Here is a 22,391-nt window from a genome sequence, read left to right as displayed (position 1 = left end):
TAGAAAAGATATGGAAAGCTCATGTTCCTCTTAGAATAAGAGTGTTTGGTTGGAGGGTTTTTTTAAACAGGATTGCAAGCAAGGATCAACTATTTAGAAGATGTATTTTAACTTCCACTATCGATATGTCTTGTGTGTTGTGTATACAGGTATCCGAAAATATGAAGCACATTTTTTCCGAATATCAGGTGGCAAAGAGGGTGTGGCAGAAAGTGGAAGATTGGTTAGACATATCTTTGAGGAGGGAAGGGTTGTCTTGGAGGTTTTTCTTACATAGCAGTAGAGAGTTAAGGAAGAAGAGCATCAAAAAGGGAAAGGAATGAGTAGTGTGGTTGGCAGTAGTTTGGTGTATATGGAACCACAAGAATGAGATCTTGTTCAAAGAAGCGAGTTGCAACGTATCAAACTTGGTTTGGTTTATTAAGTTGAAGATGTGGAAATGGTTCCTCATAGGAGATATTCCTAATTCCAATTGTAATTTCTATGATTTTTGTAAGGATCTCATTAATTATCTAGCATAAGTTATTGTTCTTGGTTGAGAATGTTTCTTTTATCCAAATTATTTCTGATATTTTATAAACAGGCAAGAGTATCCTAGTCTTCTTACAAAAAACCAAACCACTAAGTGTAACAAACTAACAATTGACTAGTAATAAATTTAGGGTTAAATAAGTTATTGATCCTCATAAATATATCGGTTTTCGTTTTTAATCCCTCTAAAAATTTCCTTCAAGTAATGGTCCCTCCAAATTTTTTCGTCCATACAATTAGTCTCTAACGTCAAATGCCACTAACGGATGCTTACGTGGCAAGACATGTGGATTATTTTTTTTTCATGAATGACAGCGTGGAAAATGCCATAAGTTAAAACTGATGCATTATCATTTTGACCTAAATCCTTTGTTCACTTGTTTCGTTCCTTCTTGTCTGTTTCATACCCCTAAGTTTTGTTTTTTGTTTCATCTTCTTCGTCCAGCTTATTCGTTCATCTTCCTCAAAGCTTCATTCACTTTCATCCAATTTTACCTATTTCATTCTTATTACCATAAAAGTTATGTTCTTACTTAACCTAATGTTGTATGCCTCTGTAAAATCGCGAGTTGAGAAGTTTTATGGGTGTCAACTTCGTATGGTTTCATACCAATGCAAGAATGAACCTAATAAATGAAGGTTATTTTGGATATGTCTCTATTGGAGGAGTGCTGATACGTGTAATTTGTTCATATGATATGAAGACCTTGGAGAAAAATCTGGAAATTAAGATGGAAGCATTATGAACTCAGAGTTGGAAGTTATGGTATCTATGAGATATATGAAGACATTATATGAAGAATCAAGGAAGAAGAACAAGACTATGAAGACCAAATTGAAAACAGAGAAATTTCATGGAAATTTGAAGATGTTGTGTTTTGCAATATCTTTTATGATTAATGTGTATTTGGTTTTGAAATGTAATTGAATTTGATGTGTTTTTTTTTGAATTTGTAAGGTTAAGGAAGAGTTTACAATGTACTGAACTGATTAATGTGCATTTTGGGTTTGTTTTGCTAATATATGTGATGTATTTTGGGCTTGTATTATTAATTAAATGTATTGAAATAGTTTGTTTTAATTTGCATATGAAAGTCTAAATTGGTGTACATAATGTTAACAAGTTGACACATTTTGCATAAATTGGAAAAAATTGGTTGTAACTTGATTGCACATAATGTTAATTACCTTATGAAATAATACAAAACATTGATGATAGTAATTGGCAAGATTGATGTTCCAAACTACAAATCTCATAACAGAAAGTCACCACAATACATAAGTTTGATGTTCCAAACAAAACAATACTTAAGTTTGATATTACATACGATAAGTGTTCCAAACAAAATAGTACATAAGGTTCATATGACATAATATTGATGTCCTAATCAAAATAATACATAAGTTTCATAACACAAATTCACTGATGTCAAACTCTTTTGGATGTCATTCCAAGTCTTCTTCCCCTAGCACTGCCAACACTTATGTCTTCCTCAGGAATCACAAATGGATCCTCTGCATGCTTCTTAGGTCCTACAATGTCACGTGTTTTCAGAGTCCCAAGTCTATCATTATTTCTTTTTGAAATTTCAACATGCTTGGCCTTTTTCCTTGGTGGTATCATAATTTTCACCTGTTATGACAACATAATGTTACTAAACTAATTAACATAAAACACTAAACAAGTGCAGTTGGTATAAGTTGGTAACTTATAGGATCACTCATACTTGGCTTGTACGTAGATGCTTAGCCTTTTTCCTTGTTGGTATTAGTTTGCATAGGTTTGACAGTAGACTTAGGCAATTTTTGTCTTGGACCAATGCAAGTTCTGACAGCAGACTTAGGCACTTTTGGTTTTGCACCAGTGAAAGTTCTGACAGCAGACTTGATTCGCTGTCCTCAGGACTTTCATTTTCCTCAACACTTTCATGTCCTTTTTGTTTCTCTATTAACCTCTTCATATAAGTCTTCTCACTCATTGATAATCTTGGCTCTGTATACATTTCAACATCACAATTATTCTTCTCAACAAACAAAGCTAACATTGTTGCATCCTCATCATTACTAAAGGGTTTTAGATCTTTTTCAAGACAATCCTTTTCACGTTTCCACCATAATTTCATATCATCAAGGTTAAAAGATGAGTCAATCCGCTTAATTAAGTCACAGGCTTGAAAGAAGGACCAAAAATCAGATCCTTACCCACTGAAAACATAAACATCCTCGCCCTCATACCTTAACCTTGCATCCTTTACAAATGAATCTTTGGCGTAAAATACCACCTTAAATAACCCCATATCTTGTACATTACAAATATGAAAGAGGGTAAATTAGACATTACATTCATAGTCAAAGACAAAACCATAAATGTTTACTGTCAACACAACAAAACAAACATGCAATGATTTCAAAGCAATTGAGGCGTAGTAAAGACATAAATATTCGAGAACATAATCAAATCATAATATAGCCAAGCATAACACACAATAGCACATGTGAGACTAACCTTAATGTTGGGACCGCAACAAACACAATTTTGATTCAAAGCAAGTTTCATCAATGTTGGGACCACAAGTAATGAAATTCGAAGAACGTCAAAGTTGTTGGGACCATGTGCTTCAATGCGTCTTCAATGGAGTTTTGTTTTGGGACCACAACTTCAGAATATGTGAGTGAAGAAAATGGATGAGAGTGAAATATAGAAAATTAGGAATTTTCTTTGAGTTTTAAGGTTTTTATTAACATAGAAAACACGTAAGCATCCACATGGTAATCCTGAAAAAATAAAAAATATTTTAGTTAAAAAAAATATTTTCTAATTCACTTGTCTTATCACCTAAACATCCATTAGCGTGTCCGAAACTAATTATATGGATAATTTTTTTAAAAAATTAATATTTAAAAATAATTTTTTAGAGGAATTAATAATTAAAATCGCTATTTATATGTTTAAAAGATAAAAAATTTATTTAATCCATAAATCTAAAATTTATTTCTATTATTTATTCTTTCCTAAATCTACCAAATTTTTGAGCTTATCTTATTGTATAAAACAAAATACAGTCACTGTAGTGTCTGAAACACAAGGTGGAGTCGCACTCAACTCAACTCGCCGGAAAACCCAGCTGAACTAAGTCCTCGGCGGCCAGAAACAGTCCGGCAGTCGTCCAGGTTTAACTCTTTTCCCCTTTCTCTCTCATGGTGCGCCACGCGAGAGCATTGCATCGTAGCATAGTCACACTTTCCACCATTCCGCCCTATAGCGGCGCGCGAGTGATTTTCGTCTGATTCAAAAATTAGTGTCAATTTTTCAACTAATACAAAATCTATCATTGTATTTTCACATAATTCATTCACATTTCTTGATTCAATCTATTGTGAAATGAAACGCACTCTTAGTTGATTCAGTAGCAATTCCAATCCAATACAAACAAAAATAGGATATTTGTGGTTAGATAGTTGTTTATCACAAAGATTCATTTTCTCATTCTAATGTAATAACATTTTTGTGTTTTTTTCAGTAGAATTGGGAAGAAAGGTGGTTTTTTTATGGCCATTGCATTTAAATCATCTTGCTTCTTGCAATTGAACAAACCCGAGAACAGTTTCCGGGTCAGTTTTTCCTCCAAGAAAACTATAGTTTCAGTTAAAAGAATCACTCCGGTCGCTGCTATCAAGACCATGGAAACAGTTGGACTCTCAGAAACATTCAAAAGGCTGAAGGAACAAGGAAAAGTGAGTGCTTATAGTAATGCACTTTAACCCTAGTTGGGCTCTCTTCAATTTGCATATAGTAATGTACTTTGCTTATTGTTTTAATTAGTCCATTTTCAATGCTTATAATAGATTACTAACTATGGTTATAGTCTTAAAGATACTTTGTACAATGCCAATTTAATTTATTGCACAGAGATGAATGGATCGGAATACTTTTAATTCTTGAATTGAAGTGATTATTTTCTAAGAAGGATATTTGTTTGTGTGAAGGTGGCTTTAATCCCATACGTCACAGCTGGTGATCCCGATCTTTCAACCACAGCAGAAGCACTCAAGGTGCTTGATTCATGTGGATGTGACATTATTGAGCTCGGTGTTCCTTACTCTGATCCTTTGGCAGATGGACCTGTTATCCAGGTTTGATTCTTCTTCCTATTTGAGTGATATTTAGCACTGTCTTATTCTCAAATCAAACTGATGTGTCTTTCTGTTCAGGCTGCTGCTACGCGAGCTTTAGCAAGGGGGACTAATTTTGATTCAATTATTGCTATGTTGAAGGAGGTAACTTGATGGAATGTTTGCCATTTATTAATGATCACTGTCATAAACTCCCAGGAGGTGGATATGCTTCAAATATTGATTTTCGTTCGCAGATCATTTACTATAATTTCCTCTCATTTTCTTAATTTACATTTTAGCTGCACAAATATCATAATTTGCCAATTTGTTACCAAGATTGAGCCACTAATGCCTATCCTCCATCATTGTTCTTGTAGTTGAAGTCGAAGGGCTCACTTTTACGCCCTCACCTATAGGAAAAAATTACTTGAACAAACCCTACTTTTGCAAACAGTAATGATGCACTTGTGTCTCGTAAACATATATAAATTGCGTCAGTTTTTATAATGTAAGATAGTAAGATGGATAGATAGATAATTAATACCCAATACTTATTGTTCATAATGAGGGTGCACACTGCATGCGTATGTTTTAACGACAGTTTGTTTCTTTTGTCTGAACTTCATCTGTTCATTTCATTCCATTCATCATATTTGAACTCACGATACCATGATATATTCTACCATTTTGAACAGTTGGCAGGATATTTTTGTGTGTGCATTATTATCTAGTTGAAACTATTATTCTAATTAGGAGGAGTTCAGAAACCTTTTTATTGCTTTTTGAAACATATCTTCCCTTGGATTCATGAACTGGTTATCATTCTCAGTGGTTGATTTGGCAGGTTATTCCGCATTTATCTACTCCGATTGCACTGTTTACATATTACAACCCTATACTTAAGCGTGGTACGGGGAAATTTATGGCCACTGTAAGAGACACCGGTGTACATGGTGAGACTCAACTGAATTAATGGTTTGACAAATAGCATAGTATATTCAGATTACATTGTGCTTCACTAGTTTTGGTCTATTTTCAAAACATGCTGTATGATAAACAATGTTGTAAAATGTATTGACTGGATCTGGAAACTGTTCCAAATTCGTATGCCATGTGGTATACTTAAAATCTGATTTTTTTGGTTTTGGTATTATACTATCATTTTAAAAAAAGCAAGCATCTCAACACTTTCCTGCCAAATCTTGGCTAAGGTTTCTTTATTGGTCAAGTCCACATTGATATTAGTATTACTAATAAAATAAAATTTTGTTTGTGTTGCTTTCATCAAGATAATTTTTTTTTCTTTTCCATATATATACAGGGCTTGTAGTCCCCGATGTTCCTCTGGAGGAGACAAAAATGTTAAGGGAAGAAGCTAAGAAGAATGGAATTGAACTGGTATGCCTACCTTTGTAATTTTCTTGTACGTTGTTTATGGATTTTTCAGGTGGATATTCTTATATTGTTGATCATAATGATAGAGAAATAACTGTACACGTTATTTTACTGGTTTGCAATATGAATTTATAAACATGAAATTAAGACGTCCTTAGACATAACAAAGGAGGCATAGTGATGATTGGACCAATGAATTTTTGCTATGAAACATAACAGAATTCTTTCATAATCAATTAAAATATGATGGTGGCATATTTTGTTTAACATTTTCAAATATGTTTCTTTTTTGTGGGGCTAAATTAATCTATGTGCACATGTCTATAATTTGTTGATTTTGTATATTTGCTTCTTTGATGTCATTAAGGTACTTCTCACAACACCCACCACTCCAGCAAACCGAATGAAAGCCATTGTTGACGCTGCAGAAGGATTTGTGTATCTTGTAAGAGCTTTTGTCAATCATACTATCTTCTTTTTCTGGTTCTTTTTCTTAGGTCTTATATGAACTTTGGACCTGCTACAGTCTTATTTTTAGTGTATGGTCCGTGATTTTCTACATGATTTCTTTCTCACTATTTCCAAAAACAGTTAAAATTTGATATCTGCATACTTGTGTTTCACTAATTTTTAACAGATACTAGTTTAATTGTGTGTACTAGATTAATGAGCTATTCACCACCAACTGATTGCCATCCTGCTACTAGAAAGCATATTTTCTTCTGCTTCTAGTCCGATGAAATCAGAATAATTTCTAGCTTCTCTGTTCGTTCTCGAGCATTAAAATGGATGTCCGCTTTTACATTCTTTTGTGAAATGGCCATACATAGTTTAGGTTTGTTTAAATAACTTTTTACAAAGTTGTTTAGCTTTGCTTATTTTACTAAATGTTGAAGTCTTCAAAAAATTTATATATTTTTATTTTTTAAGATTAATCAAAAGATTTATTTTCAAACAAATTATTTAGCTCACATGTAAAATTGGGTTAGGAAATTGACAGTGACTACAAATCACCTTAGTGCCAAGTTTTGAGAAATAGAATACACTGAAAACCAAAAATATCTCGCACAACTTTCTTAAATCAATGTGCGGCGCTGCTAAATGCCATTGACCATTTGTTGATTTAATTTATAGGTGAGCTCCGTGGGGGTGACTGGAGCCCGAGCGTCAGTTAGTGCTAAAGTTCAGGCCCTTCTGCGGGACATCAAAGAGGTTTGTCTCTGTTCATTCTGAGAAGGGTTTTGGATTGAATGATGCCTAAATATAATGCAGTTACTAGAGCCATGAGATTGAAGTTACTAGATGAAGATTAAATGGTTCAAATTAAGTTAAAATAATACTCATTTGCTCTTTACTGAATTGTTTTTATTTTTTTAAATTAAGGCAACAACAAAGCCCGTGGCAGTTGGTTTTGGAATATCAACACCTGAACATGTGAAGCAGGCAAGTACTTTGTCCATATTTATTTCAGTATGCTTCTACTTAAATTTGGTTAAATAATTAATCAATCAAATAATTTGTTACAGTTAGCGGGATGGGGAGCTGATGGCGTGATTGTTGGCAGTGCTATTGTGAAGGTGCTCGGCGATGCCAAATCTCCCCAAGAAGGATTGAAAGAACTGGAAATTTTCACCCGCTCCTTAAAATCAGCACTTGATTGAAATTATGTCTGGATGAGCACAGACTTGTAGTATTTTTGTTGATCCATTCTAGTAGTTGTTGTCTTCATAGATAATGGATTGAATAAGGATCTGTTCTTTTTTATTCCTATATACAGTTTTGACAAACTATATAATAACTAGATATGCGGGGAGAATTTATGATTTTAGTTTAAGTTGGAACGAGTTTAAGATGTTTAGCAAGTGGTGTTTTGCTAGGGTTATATATCAATGATTTGTTAGAAAAACTTGCAAAGATGAGTTAATACAGTGATGATAAATGACATAAAATATTGACCAAGTTGCATGTTTAGTTTTGAATAATTCATAAATTTCAGCTATGAAGTTATTTCAATAAATTTTGGTACTATGCAGCTAAAGAAAAATAGTAGTAGCAAGTTTGAATTCATTTAGACTTTAGAAGTTCATATAAGACAAATACCTCATATGACATTAAAGAATTAGTTGTAGGGATTAATACCTAACTTTTAAGATGGGTAAAGTTATCATCAAAGTTTATTAGTGATATGTCAATTGAATATGTATAAAATACAGATTATGAATAGGTGGCTAAGGAGAAAGAGTTGAAGAATTTTTTCTGGGCACAAGTAGAAGAAAAAAAACAGTGGTGTGTTTTTAGGAATGTCACCTTAGAAAATGGCTGGTGTAGAAGAAATTGGAGTACGTAGCATATTTAAAGAGGAGGTGCCTATAAGATAAGTTTCTGTGCATTTTAAATTATGAGAATTGACATGTTCCTTACTAAAATAAATTTGGGTATTTACTTTATCTAGGGGTGTTCAAAAATTTAGTTAACTGATCCAAATACTTAATCTGAACTGAATTGAACCATAAAAAACTTAAACCATTTAAATGGTTAGTAAATTGAATTGTTTATTTTAACCAATTCAGTTAATCTAATTGAATTTAAAAACCAGTTTAAACTCTTATAAACTCTTTCCACAATTTTATCTAAAATATAAATACTATTATTTCTCAAATTCAATAAACTTAATAAATCATTATATTAAAATGATAAATATTTTAATTATAATCTTTTAATATTTTTTAGTCAGTTACTATTATCATAACATTTTCATTTTCACATTACGTGTTCTTCCCCAAATATGAAATATGAACCCTAAATCATCTTCTTTCCAATTCAAACTCAACATCAATTTCAATTTCACCTTCTATTTGTTTTGAATCGATTTCAAAATGATTCATAACTGTTTCTATATATTTTACCTTCTATTAAATGTTTATATATAACTGTTTCTATATATTTTACCTTCTATTAAATGCTTATATATATCAAAATCAATTTCACATTATATATATAGTTTAATAAATGATTATTAAATGTTAAATAAAATTAAATAATCAATGTCAATTCTAATTGAAAAATTCTAAATATATCAAGATCAATGTTTCTATATTAAGACTTATGAATCCAAATACGTACCAAGATTTCTAATACGGAGTATATACTAAAACTGATACAATAACACCTTTTTATTTTTGATTCTTTTTGTAATCACAAGTTTATGTAGTGTTTTTAAATGTGAAGTCAAATGTTCTGATATGATATAAGTGCATAGCAGAAAAAGTTGTCGGCTGTGGCATTCGCTGTGATGAATATGAATTCAATTTTTTTAAAAACAAAAAAGAAACAATTTTTAAAAAATCCAGATTTGAATTCAATTTTTAAATTTAATTTTATTATAAAAACAAAAAAGAAACAGTTTTTTTAAATATATAAAAAAACCAGTTTGGAATTTGGTGAAAAAATTAATCTAATTTTTTAAAAAATTGGTTTTAAACTGGTTTAAATAAATTAAACTGGTTTAAAATTATGAACCAGTTCTGAATTGGTTTTAAACCGAATTGAATTGATTAAACAGATTAACCACTTTTTGCTAAAGTGGTTTTTAAAAACTGGATTGAACCATTAATATGGTTCGGTTCAATTCAATTCATGAACCACGAACACCCCTAACTTTATCCACCGTGAGGTCTAGTCCATCATAGGGAAAACTCTCAAAAAAATCAATAGATTTTGAAATATATTTTTGGACTCATCCAAATTACGCACTCTCAAAGTTTGAGTGAGTGAACCACCTCCATTTTGTCCGAAAATATTTTTGGAGATGCATCTTCGTAATTATCCTTAATTCAAAATACTGAATTTTAGGTTCGGTGAGTTTTACGGAGATGCATCTCCGGTCGAGTTTTAATTCATATACCTCGTACCAAAACCTTCCCACTTTCTTCTTCATTTATTACATTTTCATAAACTCTTTCGTAAAAGCTCTGAGCAAAATTCAAGTGTGCCATTTTTCAAGCTTCAACACTACTTCAACTGCATTGTAATCAATCTCAATCAATCACAGTAGATTCCATTCACTCCATTCAAGCTTTCGCACAACAACTCTCAATCTATAAGTTTCTGATTTCATTTCTATTTTTGAGTTGTGTTGTATGTATTAGGTAAAATAGGTTATTTAAAATGCTTTGATTTGTAATTACTATAGCGGTAAATTCACGACCATCAAACTATGGATAAACTTGACGTCAATAAAATCAGAGTCGCCACTGCGCTTTTAGTGTCTCTAAAGGAAAAGGGAAAAGTACGAAAAAAATCCAAAGATAAGGAGTTTTCGAATCAAAACTAATAAAATGTCAGAGATTACAGGTAAGGGGGTTGGTTACACAGAGGGAAGGTGTTAGCATCCAAAGTGTTCTAGGTACTCCTAGGAAGTCCTTTTTGTGTGCATATGTTTTTGAGATATAAAAGATGTTTGATAAAATATAGAGTGTGGGGGTGAGAAAAGAATTCATTAATTATATTTTTATGTTTGACAAGACCTTCGGTCTTATGCCTACGTACCAACATGAAAATGAGGGATCAAAACCCCGTAGTTCGTGGTAAAAATTTCAAGGAAGTTGGTGAATTAATTTTAACAAAAAGTTTAACAAGAAAAAGAGGTACAAAATACCAAAGATTTGAATGGGGTTGTTAGTTCTTTTTGTCTTTTTGAAATTGAAGTCAATATGGTTAAGTTCATTTACAAGTTTTGATTTAAGAAAATGTTTGAAAATTGAATGACATAAGGCCAAAGTTTCTAATCATTAAAATATGTCTAAGTTTAAAATTACAAGCAAATAAAGTTTTTTGAAAGGGGAAAAATATTTTGAAATTTAAGAAGTGGGAGGAGATGAAGAGACTACCCTAAGCAAAAATTAAAAGTTTAAGAGTTGAGAAGATCTGACCAATGAGATGCAATCCAACAGAGAAGAATGTCATATAGAAACTCATTTTCCTTTGGACTTTGATATGCTATAAGAAATAAGCAATGAGCAACATCCAAGCATCAAGTGAAAACCAAAACATCAAATAAAGATAGTCATATTCAAGTAAGCACTCCAATAGCTAGCAGTCTTCAGTGTCTTCCAATGTATCAAATGAAATATTCCTTGATCAACTCAGAACAAAATATTAGACATAGACGATAATAACAAAATAAGAATTAAGCATAGAGACAAAGTAGCAAATGAATCAAAGAGATCCAAGGTCTTGCATCAGATGAAGACTCAGTCAAGAATAGTTCAGTCTCAGATGTTGGCACTGGCCAAGTCCTTTAGCATATGGAGTGTTGCCCAATCCTAAGTCTAGAAGTTCAGATCAAGTCCCAACAGTCCAACAATTTTTTTTTAGGGTTTTTGTTGTTATTAGGTGTTTTAGGGTCCCAAGACCACAAACAAAACAAAAGCAAGCAAACAATATATACAATCACAAGATATGACTCAAGTGAGCAAAGTGAAAATGACTTGAAACATAAACAAATTGCATGAAATGTAAATGACAATGAATGGTAAAGGTACTTGAAATTTAAAGTGTATAAAGTAAATGACTTGAAAGTAAAGCAATATTAATTAAGAAGTTAGTCAATGGTTAGTCAAATGTTAGTGATGAGTTTTAATTGATTAAGTCATTCTTTGGAGAATACTCAACCATTCATTCACAAGTATGAATCCTTAAACCAAGACATCTTCCATGAGAAGGGATCCAACTTGGATAATTCAACAAGTATGCCACTAGCTCTCATGAAAGGAAAAAATGTCAAGTTTCCACACAATATCATGAAGAATGGGAGACTTGCAATCTCACTTACTAGAATGCTCTGCCTTCTTGATCAAATTTAGCTTTATGTTAAGCAATCGTAATTGGACTTATGTAGAAGTAACAACTATCTGAGACCGGACAACAAAAATATAGGTGTTAATGCATGTTAGAGATTTGGTACAAAGAACCAAACTCATAAAACATACCACACACTAAAAGAAAATGGGAGAGACCTATCTCAGTCAGACTTGTATTGATTCATTTGACACAAGGTCATTGATGACTCAATTAGCATTTAGACATTAGAGAAATCATTGGTCAAATGAGGGAATGAGGAAGAATAGGGATGTAGATGAAGAAGGAAGGGGAAATATAAACACAAATTGACCGTGAGAGGAATTTCATTTGATCAATACCATCCATTCATTTTGGGAGATGAAATGTACATTTCATCAATCCCCTAAATCCAATGGTTTTGATCAAACAAAAGTCAAATCAACCATGACCAAGACCTAAACAGAAAGTCAAACATCACAAGGCCATAAAAATGGCTCAACATAATTTTTAAACATTTAATCAATTAAAAATCAAATTAAAAGTGAATTAAAATGCATTTTAATTTGGACAAAATCTCAAATCCCTTCAAAACACCGAATAAATGACCAAGGGATTTATCCTAGGTCAAACAAGGTCAAAGGACCTTAGACAAAAAATTTCACAATTTCTGAAAAGTCAGAAGTATTTTAAAATAATTAAAAATATGTACAAAAACATTTAATTCATGAAAAATACCAAAATTAATCCAAAAAATAATTTCAATTCGAAATATGGAAGAGAAAAATATTTAAAGATTTTTGATGAAGGTCCCATATTTTTTTGGATAAAAAGTGGATTTATTATGAATTAAACAAAACAAGGCTATTTAAAAATAAAATTAGAAATTAAAATAAATGAGAAAAAACAAGGGTCATCAGACCTCCCTCATTAGTTGAGGTGGCAGATCTGATGGCCAAGCGCGTGCTTCCATCATGTTTTACAGTCAACGCGTGTACACGAGCGGTAATCAGGAAGGAGGGTTAGGATTAAAACGTGGATGTGAGAACAGATGGCCTGGGATGTTCCAGCGCATCACCGGGGCCCTAGCTCCGGTCATCTTCTCCGGTGGACCTCACCGGACTGGTCCACCACAAACCACCATCAAAATAAAAAGTAAGGACATGTTTTTAAAGGAAAAATGCTCAGGAGCTCGAATCTGATCTCCATTTCATCCAATTCCAAGTATATTAATAGATACATGGATTTGAAATTTGAGGTGCATGATCTTAATTGCTTCGATTTGACCTCAAAGAAACTCAATCGTGTAGCCTACATTGGTAGGACTTCAACCAACCAAAACTCAAAGAGAATGGTGAAGAATTGAGAGAGAATCGAAGGCTCGAAGTTTCTGAAAATTCACCTTCGGGTAGCTTGAATCTGGCTTGATCTTGCTTCTAATGTGCCTTGGCTTGACTCTAGAAGCTTGCAGGAAGTGAAATGGATCAAAGAAAGGCTTGGATTCTTGGAGTTTCAATCTCAAAACAGAAGGAGATTTGAAACTCGATTTCAAGTGAAATCTTCAAGTTTATCCTTTAATGGAGGTTAGGGATGCAATGCTTCAAAGCTTGGGCAGAAGGGATCCCCATTCTGATCACAATGGCCATGTATTTATAGGGTTATGCATTGCTTTTCACACACTTGAAAATTTTGCCAAATTTAGCAACCTTGATGCATGGATGCATGGGCATTGATTTGGGCCTAATTCATGATGTAGTCTCACTCCAATTCGTGCATAATGAGTATTGAAACAATAACATGTAAGCATGCAATAGGAAATGGTATTTGAATTCAAAACTTGCCAAAACAAACCTATGTAAAAGGAACCATACGCAGGTCCCTCAATCCTTGTCCAAATTATGCGATCTTGGACTTTTTGGAAAGGTGACATCAAGGGGAACAACTTTGATGTTGTACACTTTTCCATTTGGAACTTGAATCATGATGAATTTTGAGGTGGAAGTTTGAGAAATCAAACATAATTGAAAATCTTCTAAGTACCAAGTCAAATGACCATTTATTCCACCTTGAATAAATTTTGCTATGAGCTCTAAATAAAAATGGTTTCTTCACCAAAGTTGTGGATCTTTCATCCCTTTTAAATCTGGTCATAAATTTGACATCATTTGGATTTGGCAAGAGGGAGTTATGCATTTTAGAAGTTGAGGAAAATTGCTTGTTCAATGATGATGGCCCAAAATGACCTATAATGTTTCCTCTTGGCACATGCCCTTGCAAGTTGATTTTGACATTTCTTAAAGAATCAAAGTTGGAGAGGACATTTTGAATTTGATCATGAAACTTGTATGACCTTCATCTCAAAAAAATTGATCAAGTTATTATCCTTGGAAGTTGACCTCCTAACTAGGGCACAAACAAAATGATCTATAATATTTCCCCATAAAATATTACTTTCCAAGCAAAACTAGCTTTTGATGTCAACATGAAAGTTGTTTGGAATGTCATAAAGAGTAACCATGCTCTTGGAATCATTTTCATATGACAAATAGTATAGGAGATAGGGTCTAGGGAACCCCAGTTTTGACCAGTTGACTTTCTCTGGTTAACCTCTTTGAATCAACTTGCAAACTTGAAGTTATCTTGATCTTTGGGACTCATGGAGAATCATATATGCACAAGATGATTTATTATGAAGTATTCCTTGAAATATTCTTGTTGAGGAAGTCACACAAGATACCTAGATGAATTATGGCTTCCAAGACAAACAAGCTTCAAACCCTTGATGAATTCTTGATCAAAATGATAAATTAAGAACATGGGGATCCATATATGATGTTTAGAACCATTGTGGATCATTCCTTAATTTATCTCTTGTCATGAGGGTCTCAAATCCTAGTGGTGAGCTTGATGAGGCATAGGTGGATGCACACACTACCTACAAAAGAAACAAAGCTATACATGGACATATTTTTGGTATTTTGGTTAGTAAACAAAGAAAAATAAAGTATGATACAATCAAATGTGCTTGGTGATCTCTCCCAATGCAAATCCAATGAATAAGGAGTAAGGAGGATACCAAAGTGATACCAAAACCAATGCAAATGAGAGATAGCATGAGGGATCTTAGGGTCAAAATTGGAGTCTTACAGTTGCATTCAAATTTGTAGGTGTTTAGGGCATCGTCTCCATCTTTTGGATTTTCTACTATTGAACATTTTTACAAAGATACATCTCCGATTTTTTCTGGATTTTTTTGCCTTTCCAGTTTTACGGAGATGCATCTCTGAAATTTCCTAGATTTTACTTTTCTGTTTTTATGGAGATGCATCTCGAAATTTACTTGCCTTGATTTTGATATTATTTTCAGTTTTGTGGGAATAATGATTGAAAACCAGAACAGGTTGATGCATGATCGTATATCCCAACATATGTCCATACGAAGGCCACCGTCAGGCGCGTCCATTGGATGACATAGTTTTGTACTCTAAATGATTGGCTTGTGGGTGCGTCTGATGTATCCACATCTGCCTGAGCAGGTTATGCGCCAGTTCGGGTTTCTTCTGATTATTCTAAGACATTCCTCCATGTCTACTCCTCTAACAATCCGCCGCAGAGATCTTGATGTCATACTTGATGATTTCTATAGTCACCTGGTACCAGATGAGGCACACAGTGTGCCAGTTCCTGATCCATGAGCTTATGCATAAAATTACATCAATTGGTTCTATCAAGTGTCACATCCTTACATGACACCAGATGTCGTACGAGCACCACTTAAACCTGCTCATCAGGAGATATTAGAAGAAAAGCAGACTAGAGATGACCACACATCAAACCTATTTTTAATATGTATTGTACTGCGAGGATTGCAAGAAATGCCATAGAGAGAGGAGACATTGCAGAAGGTAGTCCTGGTATGGCCGCTTTACAAACCATCTTACTCGAGACACAAAATGCCTTGGGGGTACAAGCGGTGGCAGAGGAGAAGTAGGGGTTAGAAACACACGATAGTTTATTTTTATATGTATTTTGGTAACAATTGTATTTTCTGAACAAATTATGTATCGTGGTAATATTTTTGATTAATTGATTAATGTTTGAATTTGAATTTATATATGACATTTTTGAATTACATCACTATAATTAGCATGGTATTAATATATCTTTAGTGTAAATGACCTAAAAAATATCAATTAGAGACACTTGTTATCAAATGTTATTAACTCTCGAATGCTTTAAGGAGATATTCCAAAGATGCATATACAGAATCACCGTTATAAATTATCAGAAATTCATCTTCGATCCATATTTTAACAAATTTGGGTCCATATTTTTATGTTTAAAATAACATAATTCTTTACAAAATATTTTTTTATCTTTAAAATATCTTTAGCACAATTATGAATAAATGTAATATAATTAGATGACTGTAAATCTGAAAATATTTTGTGGATATAAATATTTTACCTTTAAATATTAGGTGTTTGTTGTTCCTTTTAGATTGTCTGCATTATGCAAAATAATATGGAGTATGATCAAGTTGTTTCTGGTGCAGAAGGGACATATGTGAAACATAATGTTCCAACATGTGAGCTACAACATCCGGTCTCTGACAACAACAAATATTATTGCAGTTTTTGTTCAAATTTTTTTTACCATTCACGAAGAAAGAACTTGAATATTCTTATGCAACATGTGGAACACGATGTTCCACGATGTATGCAGTGCAACATCTGACCTTTGACAGCAAACCATGATGTATGTTGTTAGATGCAAATTTTTTGATTGAGATTCAATCATATTTATTGCATATTGTTTAGTAATGTTTGTGTTATTTGTTTAATAGTTGTTGAAGATCAAATCAGATTTAATTGGATATTTAAATTTGAATTTGAAATACAACAAATCATAGCTCTTGTTGATGGTTTTTATGAAACAACTCAAATCCAACAATATCAACTAATATTCTGGACGAAAATAAATCAAATATCCAAAAAAGCCCAAAATCAAATTGTTATTTAAAGAAATTCAAATCTCATGTCTGAGAAAAATTGTGCGCGCGAGGATTAAGTTCTTTGTGCTAGGATTAGGCATTTGAGGAGACAGTGAATTGTATTCACTACGCAATTAGCACATCATCACAATTTGAATTTTGTCAAGTACATTAAGTTTGACCCAAATCTGCAGTAACCTCGTGCAGTCAGCACTCGTCTCATAAACGATAACCTTGCAATTGCATTCATGCAAGTTTAACAATAAGCTTTCATCTCTGTTTTATATATCCTTAGAGGCTGATTATTCTGCACGATTGCTTTTGTTCTCGCAAGAACGAAATCACATTGAAATATTCAACACCTGTTTCAAATAAGCATCACGAACTTAATCTTAAGAGTCGTTCATTCAACCATCTCCTCCATCCTTGACAAGCACGATGCAGATTGCGTCTTTCTGGTGTTGTAGGACTTGCATCTAAGGCACTTGTGTGCCACAATATGATATCTTACTTCAGATGTTTCACCGCAGTCGTTGCATAGAATCCAAACCTTGTGTCACACATAACATACATTAAGTGTTTTGGAGGCTAACCACTTTGGCAGAAATAGGAAAATATCATTTGTAAAATTCATATACCTTTTTGTTTTGATACATTTCAGGCATAGGTGTTGATGCAACCTGAAATTTTATGATGCAAATAGGTTAAAGGTTATGCTTATCTGATTAATGAACCAAATAACTACTTAGAAATGAAATTATTGTAAATTATGATAACTTGGTAAACTAGATTATGACGCAAATAAAGGCTTGCCTCCTCATCCATTTTCTCCCACACACGCGACATATCACAAAAAGATTTTGAACAAACAGGGCATGAATACCTGCAAAATTGTGAATATTTAAATAAAGATAGAGATGGTAATTCTCAACATTCATATATCCATTGAAGACCCTTTAGTTGTGTATAAGACTAACTGGAAATGCTGTTGCATTTCTCTCACGCATCCCAAATGTATGGTGTGACCACATGGCAATACAGTGATGTCTTTTGTTGTATCGAAAAGAAACTGCACAGATGAAAATAATGGATTAATCGACTTTTACAATCTGAAAAAGAAATCTACCATGAGAAAATCATGGATCTTGCTCTACCAATATTACCTCAAAGCAAACCGGGCAATTGTGATGCATTGCTTTTTCTATACAATGGTGTGAATCCTTCATCGACGATGAATAGCAACATTCTACCAACAGTAAGAGATCATGATTCATGACAATTGCCAGGGTATTTCGTTAGAGAATCACTAAGTTTAAACACTGGATTGACATAGATAAAAGGGTTTGTTGTTTTCAACAAGTAATGTTGAATGAAAAACTTACCACATTTGTTACAGTGGAAAAAGTTCTCTTTGCCTCCAGTTCTGTGATTATTATAAAACATAAACCATCAAAATACAAATGATAAAGTGCAGTTATGGTTGCCAAAATGTAACAATTAGCATTAAAGAATAGGAAAATTTCAGACCTGCATATGCCACATTCATCACAATGGTATTGTTTCTTCGATACCTGGAAAACAAAAACAACTACTCAGTTATGCAGAACATAGAAGGAAAAACTAAAGATCTTGTGAATAAAGTGAGACAAAAGAAGCTAACATCGTCATCAAAGAACTTGCATTTGGAGCAGAAGTATCTACCCATGCAAACACCGCATTGAATGCAAACTTGTTGAACCTGCAAAGTACAAATATATATGTAAAAAAGGATTAAAAGTGTCTGTTTCATGGCTGCAGCGCTGATACAAAAATAAATTAGTTATGATGCACTGATAGTGTGAACCAATCGCAAACCGTCATTTGTATAACACTTACATCTTGCTCTGTGCTACACAAGGAACAGATGACCTGAAAATGAATTGCAGAAACAATATACTCATCAGTGGTAAATAAATACTAGCTTTTCCATTCAAGATCAGACATGTTTGTTTAAAGACCAGATACATCAAGCGGTCCTTTAAGTTAGACGTTTATAACAAGTCAGTCCTTTTAGCATGTATAAAGTAGACGTCGTTAACCTTTTAAGCAATTCTGTTACAAAAAAGTTGAAGCAATTGTTATTTTAATTTTTTCCAGAACAATGTGTTTAATCATTCTTCATGTACATCTAATTCATCAAGTCCTATGAAAGGATTTATGTGATTGATATACATGAAGAAGAAGAATGTGAAGTAAGGACTTAATCTATTATCAAACTTTGAAAGGATTTATGTGTCTTTATCAATGTAAAAAGGGTTTCGAAATATGTAATTCAGTCATAGAGTTTAATGCTTGTACACATAGGATGAGTTAAACACATCATTCTTACCAGAGTCGTCTTAAGTTTTTGGAAGCCCTACGTAGGTTAGACAAATCTATTATGAAGCCTTATTAGCAACAATTTATCTGTAGAAAATTTGCGGTCCGTTAGCCACCGTTCAACCTTAACAAAATAACTAGAGGTCCTATTTAGCCGTGACCAAGGTAGTCAAGCACGAGATCTTAACTAGGATCAGACGGCATGTGAAAGATCGTAAAACTAGGATCGTAGCACGGCACTTAAGATCTTACCGAAGGGTAAAATGGTAATTTGACACACACAAACACACATAAATCTAACAAACAAGTCTAATCATCTAAGATATTATGTATTCTCATATCATGATAGTCAAGATCGTAAGATCTTAAGACCCATCACTCGATCTTGACTACAAAGTGCACGAAAAAGTTTTTTTTAAATCGTAGCACTAAAAGACAACTTAAACACGTAAGATCTTAAGACTCAACACTCAATCTTGACTACACTGACCATGACAAATCTATTAAGAGACCTTTTTTATCAGCCGTTTAATCGGTGAAAATTTAAAGCCATGTGCTATATATATCCCATGTTGGACCCTCAAAGAGAGACCCTAATTCTAATGTAAGGTAAATAACAAAAAAGTCAGTTTTTTTTAGTAACAAGTGCTTAAAAGTTATTGATATAAACTTTTATAACCAAAAAATTTAAATTGTAAAAAAAAAAAAACTTAAATGACTAATTTGTTTAAAACAACCTACTTAAATTAAAGGACGATAGTATGTATTTGACATTGTTTAAAATTAAATATTTTCACCTCTTATCTTAAAAACTTACAACATTTACTCATATAAGCATATTTATCATGATCCAAAACAATTAAAAAAAGTAGATACTAAATGAAAGATTAGAGAAAATTTTGTAGTTGTTAATAATAATTCCTAGTGTTAGGTGCGTACCTTGTTAACTTGATGGCGAGGAATGTCGTGGCGATGTTCAGAATGAAGATGAATCGAATTCTGCGGCAAAGGAAAAGAGTTAAAAACGACGTCGTATTGGAATAATTGAAAAGGAAAGAATAATAATAACGAGAAGATGTTAAAGAACCTTAGATTCGTTATGGCAATGTCTGCAATCGAAAATTTCATTGCAACACGGCGCTAAGATTTTGCATCTTCTTTTATAATGCGAGCACCTCAAATCATAACAATAATAATAATTTCATGAATCAGGTTTGTTGATATTTCGATAAATAAAATAGATTGTTACGAAAAAAGAGAAGGAAATTATGAAATACCCGTAATGCTCAGAACCGATTTCAGATGAAGAGACATCAACATCAACATGAAGATGGTGGTTATGAGGTTCCATTTTGATCTTCGAAAATGGAATGGCTCAGAATGATGAGAGTGGGTAGAAGAAATAAAGTGACTATTGATTTTGAATTGATTTGATAACGAGGAAGTTCGGTTAAAGTAGATAAACTATGGCCATCACGTCGCCATCGGATTCAGAAAATAAAACTTATTCATATTTTCAATGCAACAATTAACAATTTTTTAATACTTTCATTCACTATCTAATGATAAACTTAACCCAATTATGATTAGAAAAATATTAATTAAATAATATGATTCTGAATAAGAGAGAAGAACAATATTTGATGTCAAGATATTTACTAGTTCTAAATTCATGAATTGAAGAGTATATGTGTTCTTGAAAGAAGTAGATGTCATATAGAATAATTGTTCAACATAAATAATGTTTCTATTAAAGTCAATTTTTTCATTTTGAAACATGATATCATTTATTATGTGTCAAATTTTCCAAATAATTATTATTATGAGAGTCATGATCGGATTCTGTAGTTGAGAGCTTCAACTTCTACCAGTAAATTTGAATACGCTTTTGTAACTAGTTCTATCAATGTTCAATGCTAAAAAAGTAAAGTGTACATGCATTTAAGAAATAAGTGGTATGTAGTTTCCACATCATGATTGCATAATGAGCACCTCGAAACCATATGCATTCCTCTTCGAATCAGGTTGCCTTGTATTGCAATAACATGTGCATTAGTTTCTAAGTCACTAGTGACTAAGCAGGTGGTATGTAGGGATGTCAAATGAAATTTTCCCAATAAGACTCAATATGATCCTTCATAATACAATTGTAGGCATCATTAAAAGATATATCATTATTTGGAGATCTTGTGCAAATGGGTTTATCAGCAATAACATTATCAAATGACAAGTTAATATTCAAAATGTTTTCAAAAAATTGAGGAGGCAAAAGGAATAAGCCCATGAGGAATATTCTAATTGATGTATTGGATAATTGAATTGACCTTAGTAGTTTGTATAAATTGAATATCCATACTATGTGTAAATCTTTATTTTTTTTCCAACCAATTGTTAGTCCATAAGTCAATGTTCTTCCCATTACCAACCTGCCATCTACTATGATCCTTAAGAAATGAAAAGAAATGCTTAATGTCATGTCATATTGAAGAAGAAATATGATACATGATTGGTTTTTTCCTGAAGTATTTACTAATAAGCATACCATTGATTTATTAATCGTCAATAACTTCCAACAAAGAGATCAACAACCAATTTTGTTTATTGTCTTAATATCTTCTAGACCAATACCTTTTTTAGACAAAGTTGAGCAAATAACCTTCTGTTTTAGATAGACTAAAAGCCTAAATAACTAAGGCCCAATCCACCTCAAATCCATTCCACTTGACCCAAGGTATAAAATCAGTTCACACACTAAGAGGAAAGTACAATATCTGATCTCCGCTTTTGACTACACTCATCTTAAATCTTGAACTGACTTGGGCGTTAAAGTGCTAAACATGCATGTCCACCATGCGCCACCATAAAGGAGATGAGAGCCATCGTTCAAGATCACCAGTTTTCTAACTACATCCATTTCTAGTTCTTGAACGGAGCAGTGACGCCGTCTGTGGGAATCGACTTCTGATTCCTACGATTTCCACAAAACACATGTTCTTTTCACAACACCATCGAGTGAGCATAAAAGTTCTAGATCTGAATTCTTTTAATTTCATATATTAATCTCCGATTTACCAATTCGTAACCTTCTTAGGTCATTGAATCAAGAGCAAATCAACCTTTGATTCATACATTTTCCACGAATTTGCATTCGCTTTCCAAC

The 22,391-nt window shown here is 32.8% G+C and overlaps 2 protein-coding genes across 3 annotated transcripts; one reads left to right on the top strand and one right to left on the bottom strand.

Moving 5' to 3' along the window:
* Window positions 1-3,535: 3,535 nt before the first annotated feature.
* LOC127125764 (tryptophan synthase alpha chain) lies at window positions 3,536-8,001 on the top strand. 2 transcript variants are annotated; one of them, XM_051054586.1, is made up of 10 exons: window positions 3,536-3,702; window positions 4,053-4,266; window positions 4,519-4,665; window positions 4,744-4,809; window positions 5,492-5,600; window positions 5,969-6,045; window positions 6,410-6,487; window positions 7,177-7,254; window positions 7,426-7,485; window positions 7,569-8,001. In XM_051054586.1, exons 2-10 carry the CDS (start codon window positions 4,081-4,083, stop codon window positions 7,701-7,703), a joined length of 936 nt encoding a protein of 311 aa, XP_050910543.1. In that variant the 5' UTR covers window positions 3,536-3,702; window positions 4,053-4,080; the 3' UTR covers window positions 7,704-8,001. The 2 variants fall into 2 exon arrangements, with proteins under 2 accessions (XP_050910543.1, XP_050910544.1); XM_051054587.1 differs by having other exon boundaries at window positions 3,538-3,702; window positions 4,056-4,266.
* Window positions 8,002-16,877: 8,876 nt separating this feature from the next.
* Window positions 16,878-20,748, bottom strand: LOC127125763 (E3 ubiquitin-protein ligase RZFP34). Its single transcript, XM_051054585.1, has 12 exons — window positions 20,509-20,748; window positions 20,319-20,406; window positions 20,171-20,230; window positions 18,749-18,781; window positions 18,534-18,611; window positions 18,401-18,444; window positions 18,256-18,296; window positions 18,037-18,119; window positions 17,851-17,942; window positions 17,687-17,756; window positions 17,512-17,553; window positions 16,878-17,423 (listed from the first exon to the last, which is right to left on the bottom strand). Exons 1-12 carry the CDS (start codon window positions 20,580-20,582, stop codon window positions 17,277-17,279), a joined length of 852 nt encoding a protein of 283 aa, XP_050910542.1. The 5' UTR covers window positions 20,583-20,748; the 3' UTR covers window positions 16,878-17,276.
* Window positions 20,749-22,391: the final 1,643 nt, after the last annotated feature.

This window comes from Lathyrus oleraceus, chromosome 3 (genome assembly GCF_024323335.1).
Source record: "Lathyrus oleraceus cultivar Zhongwan6 chromosome 3, CAAS_Psat_ZW6_1.0, whole genome shotgun sequence".
Taxonomy (NCBI): domain Eukaryota; kingdom Viridiplantae; phylum Streptophyta; class Magnoliopsida; order Fabales; family Fabaceae; genus Lathyrus; species Lathyrus oleraceus.
This window is presented reverse-complemented; position numbering and strand designations above follow the sequence as displayed.

Bases quoted from the DNA above. Each gene is read 5' to 3' on its own strand.
- LOC127125764 (XM_051054586.1), top strand. From the start codon at position 4,081: ATGGCCATTGCATTTAAATCATCTTGCTTCTTGCAATTGAACAAACCC. The intron at 5,601-5,968 runs GTGAGACTCAAC...ATATATATACAG, and splicing joins AAGAGACACCGGTGTACATG to GGCTTGTAGTCCCCGATGTT. The intron at 7,486-7,568 runs GCAAGTACTTTG...AATTTGTTACAG, and splicing joins CACCTGAACATGTGAAGCAG to TTAGCGGGATGGGGAGCTGA.
- LOC127125763 (XM_051054585.1), bottom strand. From the start codon at position 20,582: ATGGAACCTCATAACCACCATCTTCATGTTGATGTTGATGTCTCTTCA. The intron at 20,407-20,508 runs GTATTTCATAAT...TTATGATTTGAG, and splicing joins ATCGGTTCTGAGCATTACGG to GTGCTCGCATTATAAAAGAA. The intron at 17,554-17,686 runs GCAAGCCTTTAT...ATAAAATTTCAG, and splicing joins GGGAGAAAATGGATGAGGAG to GTTGCATCAACACCTATGCC.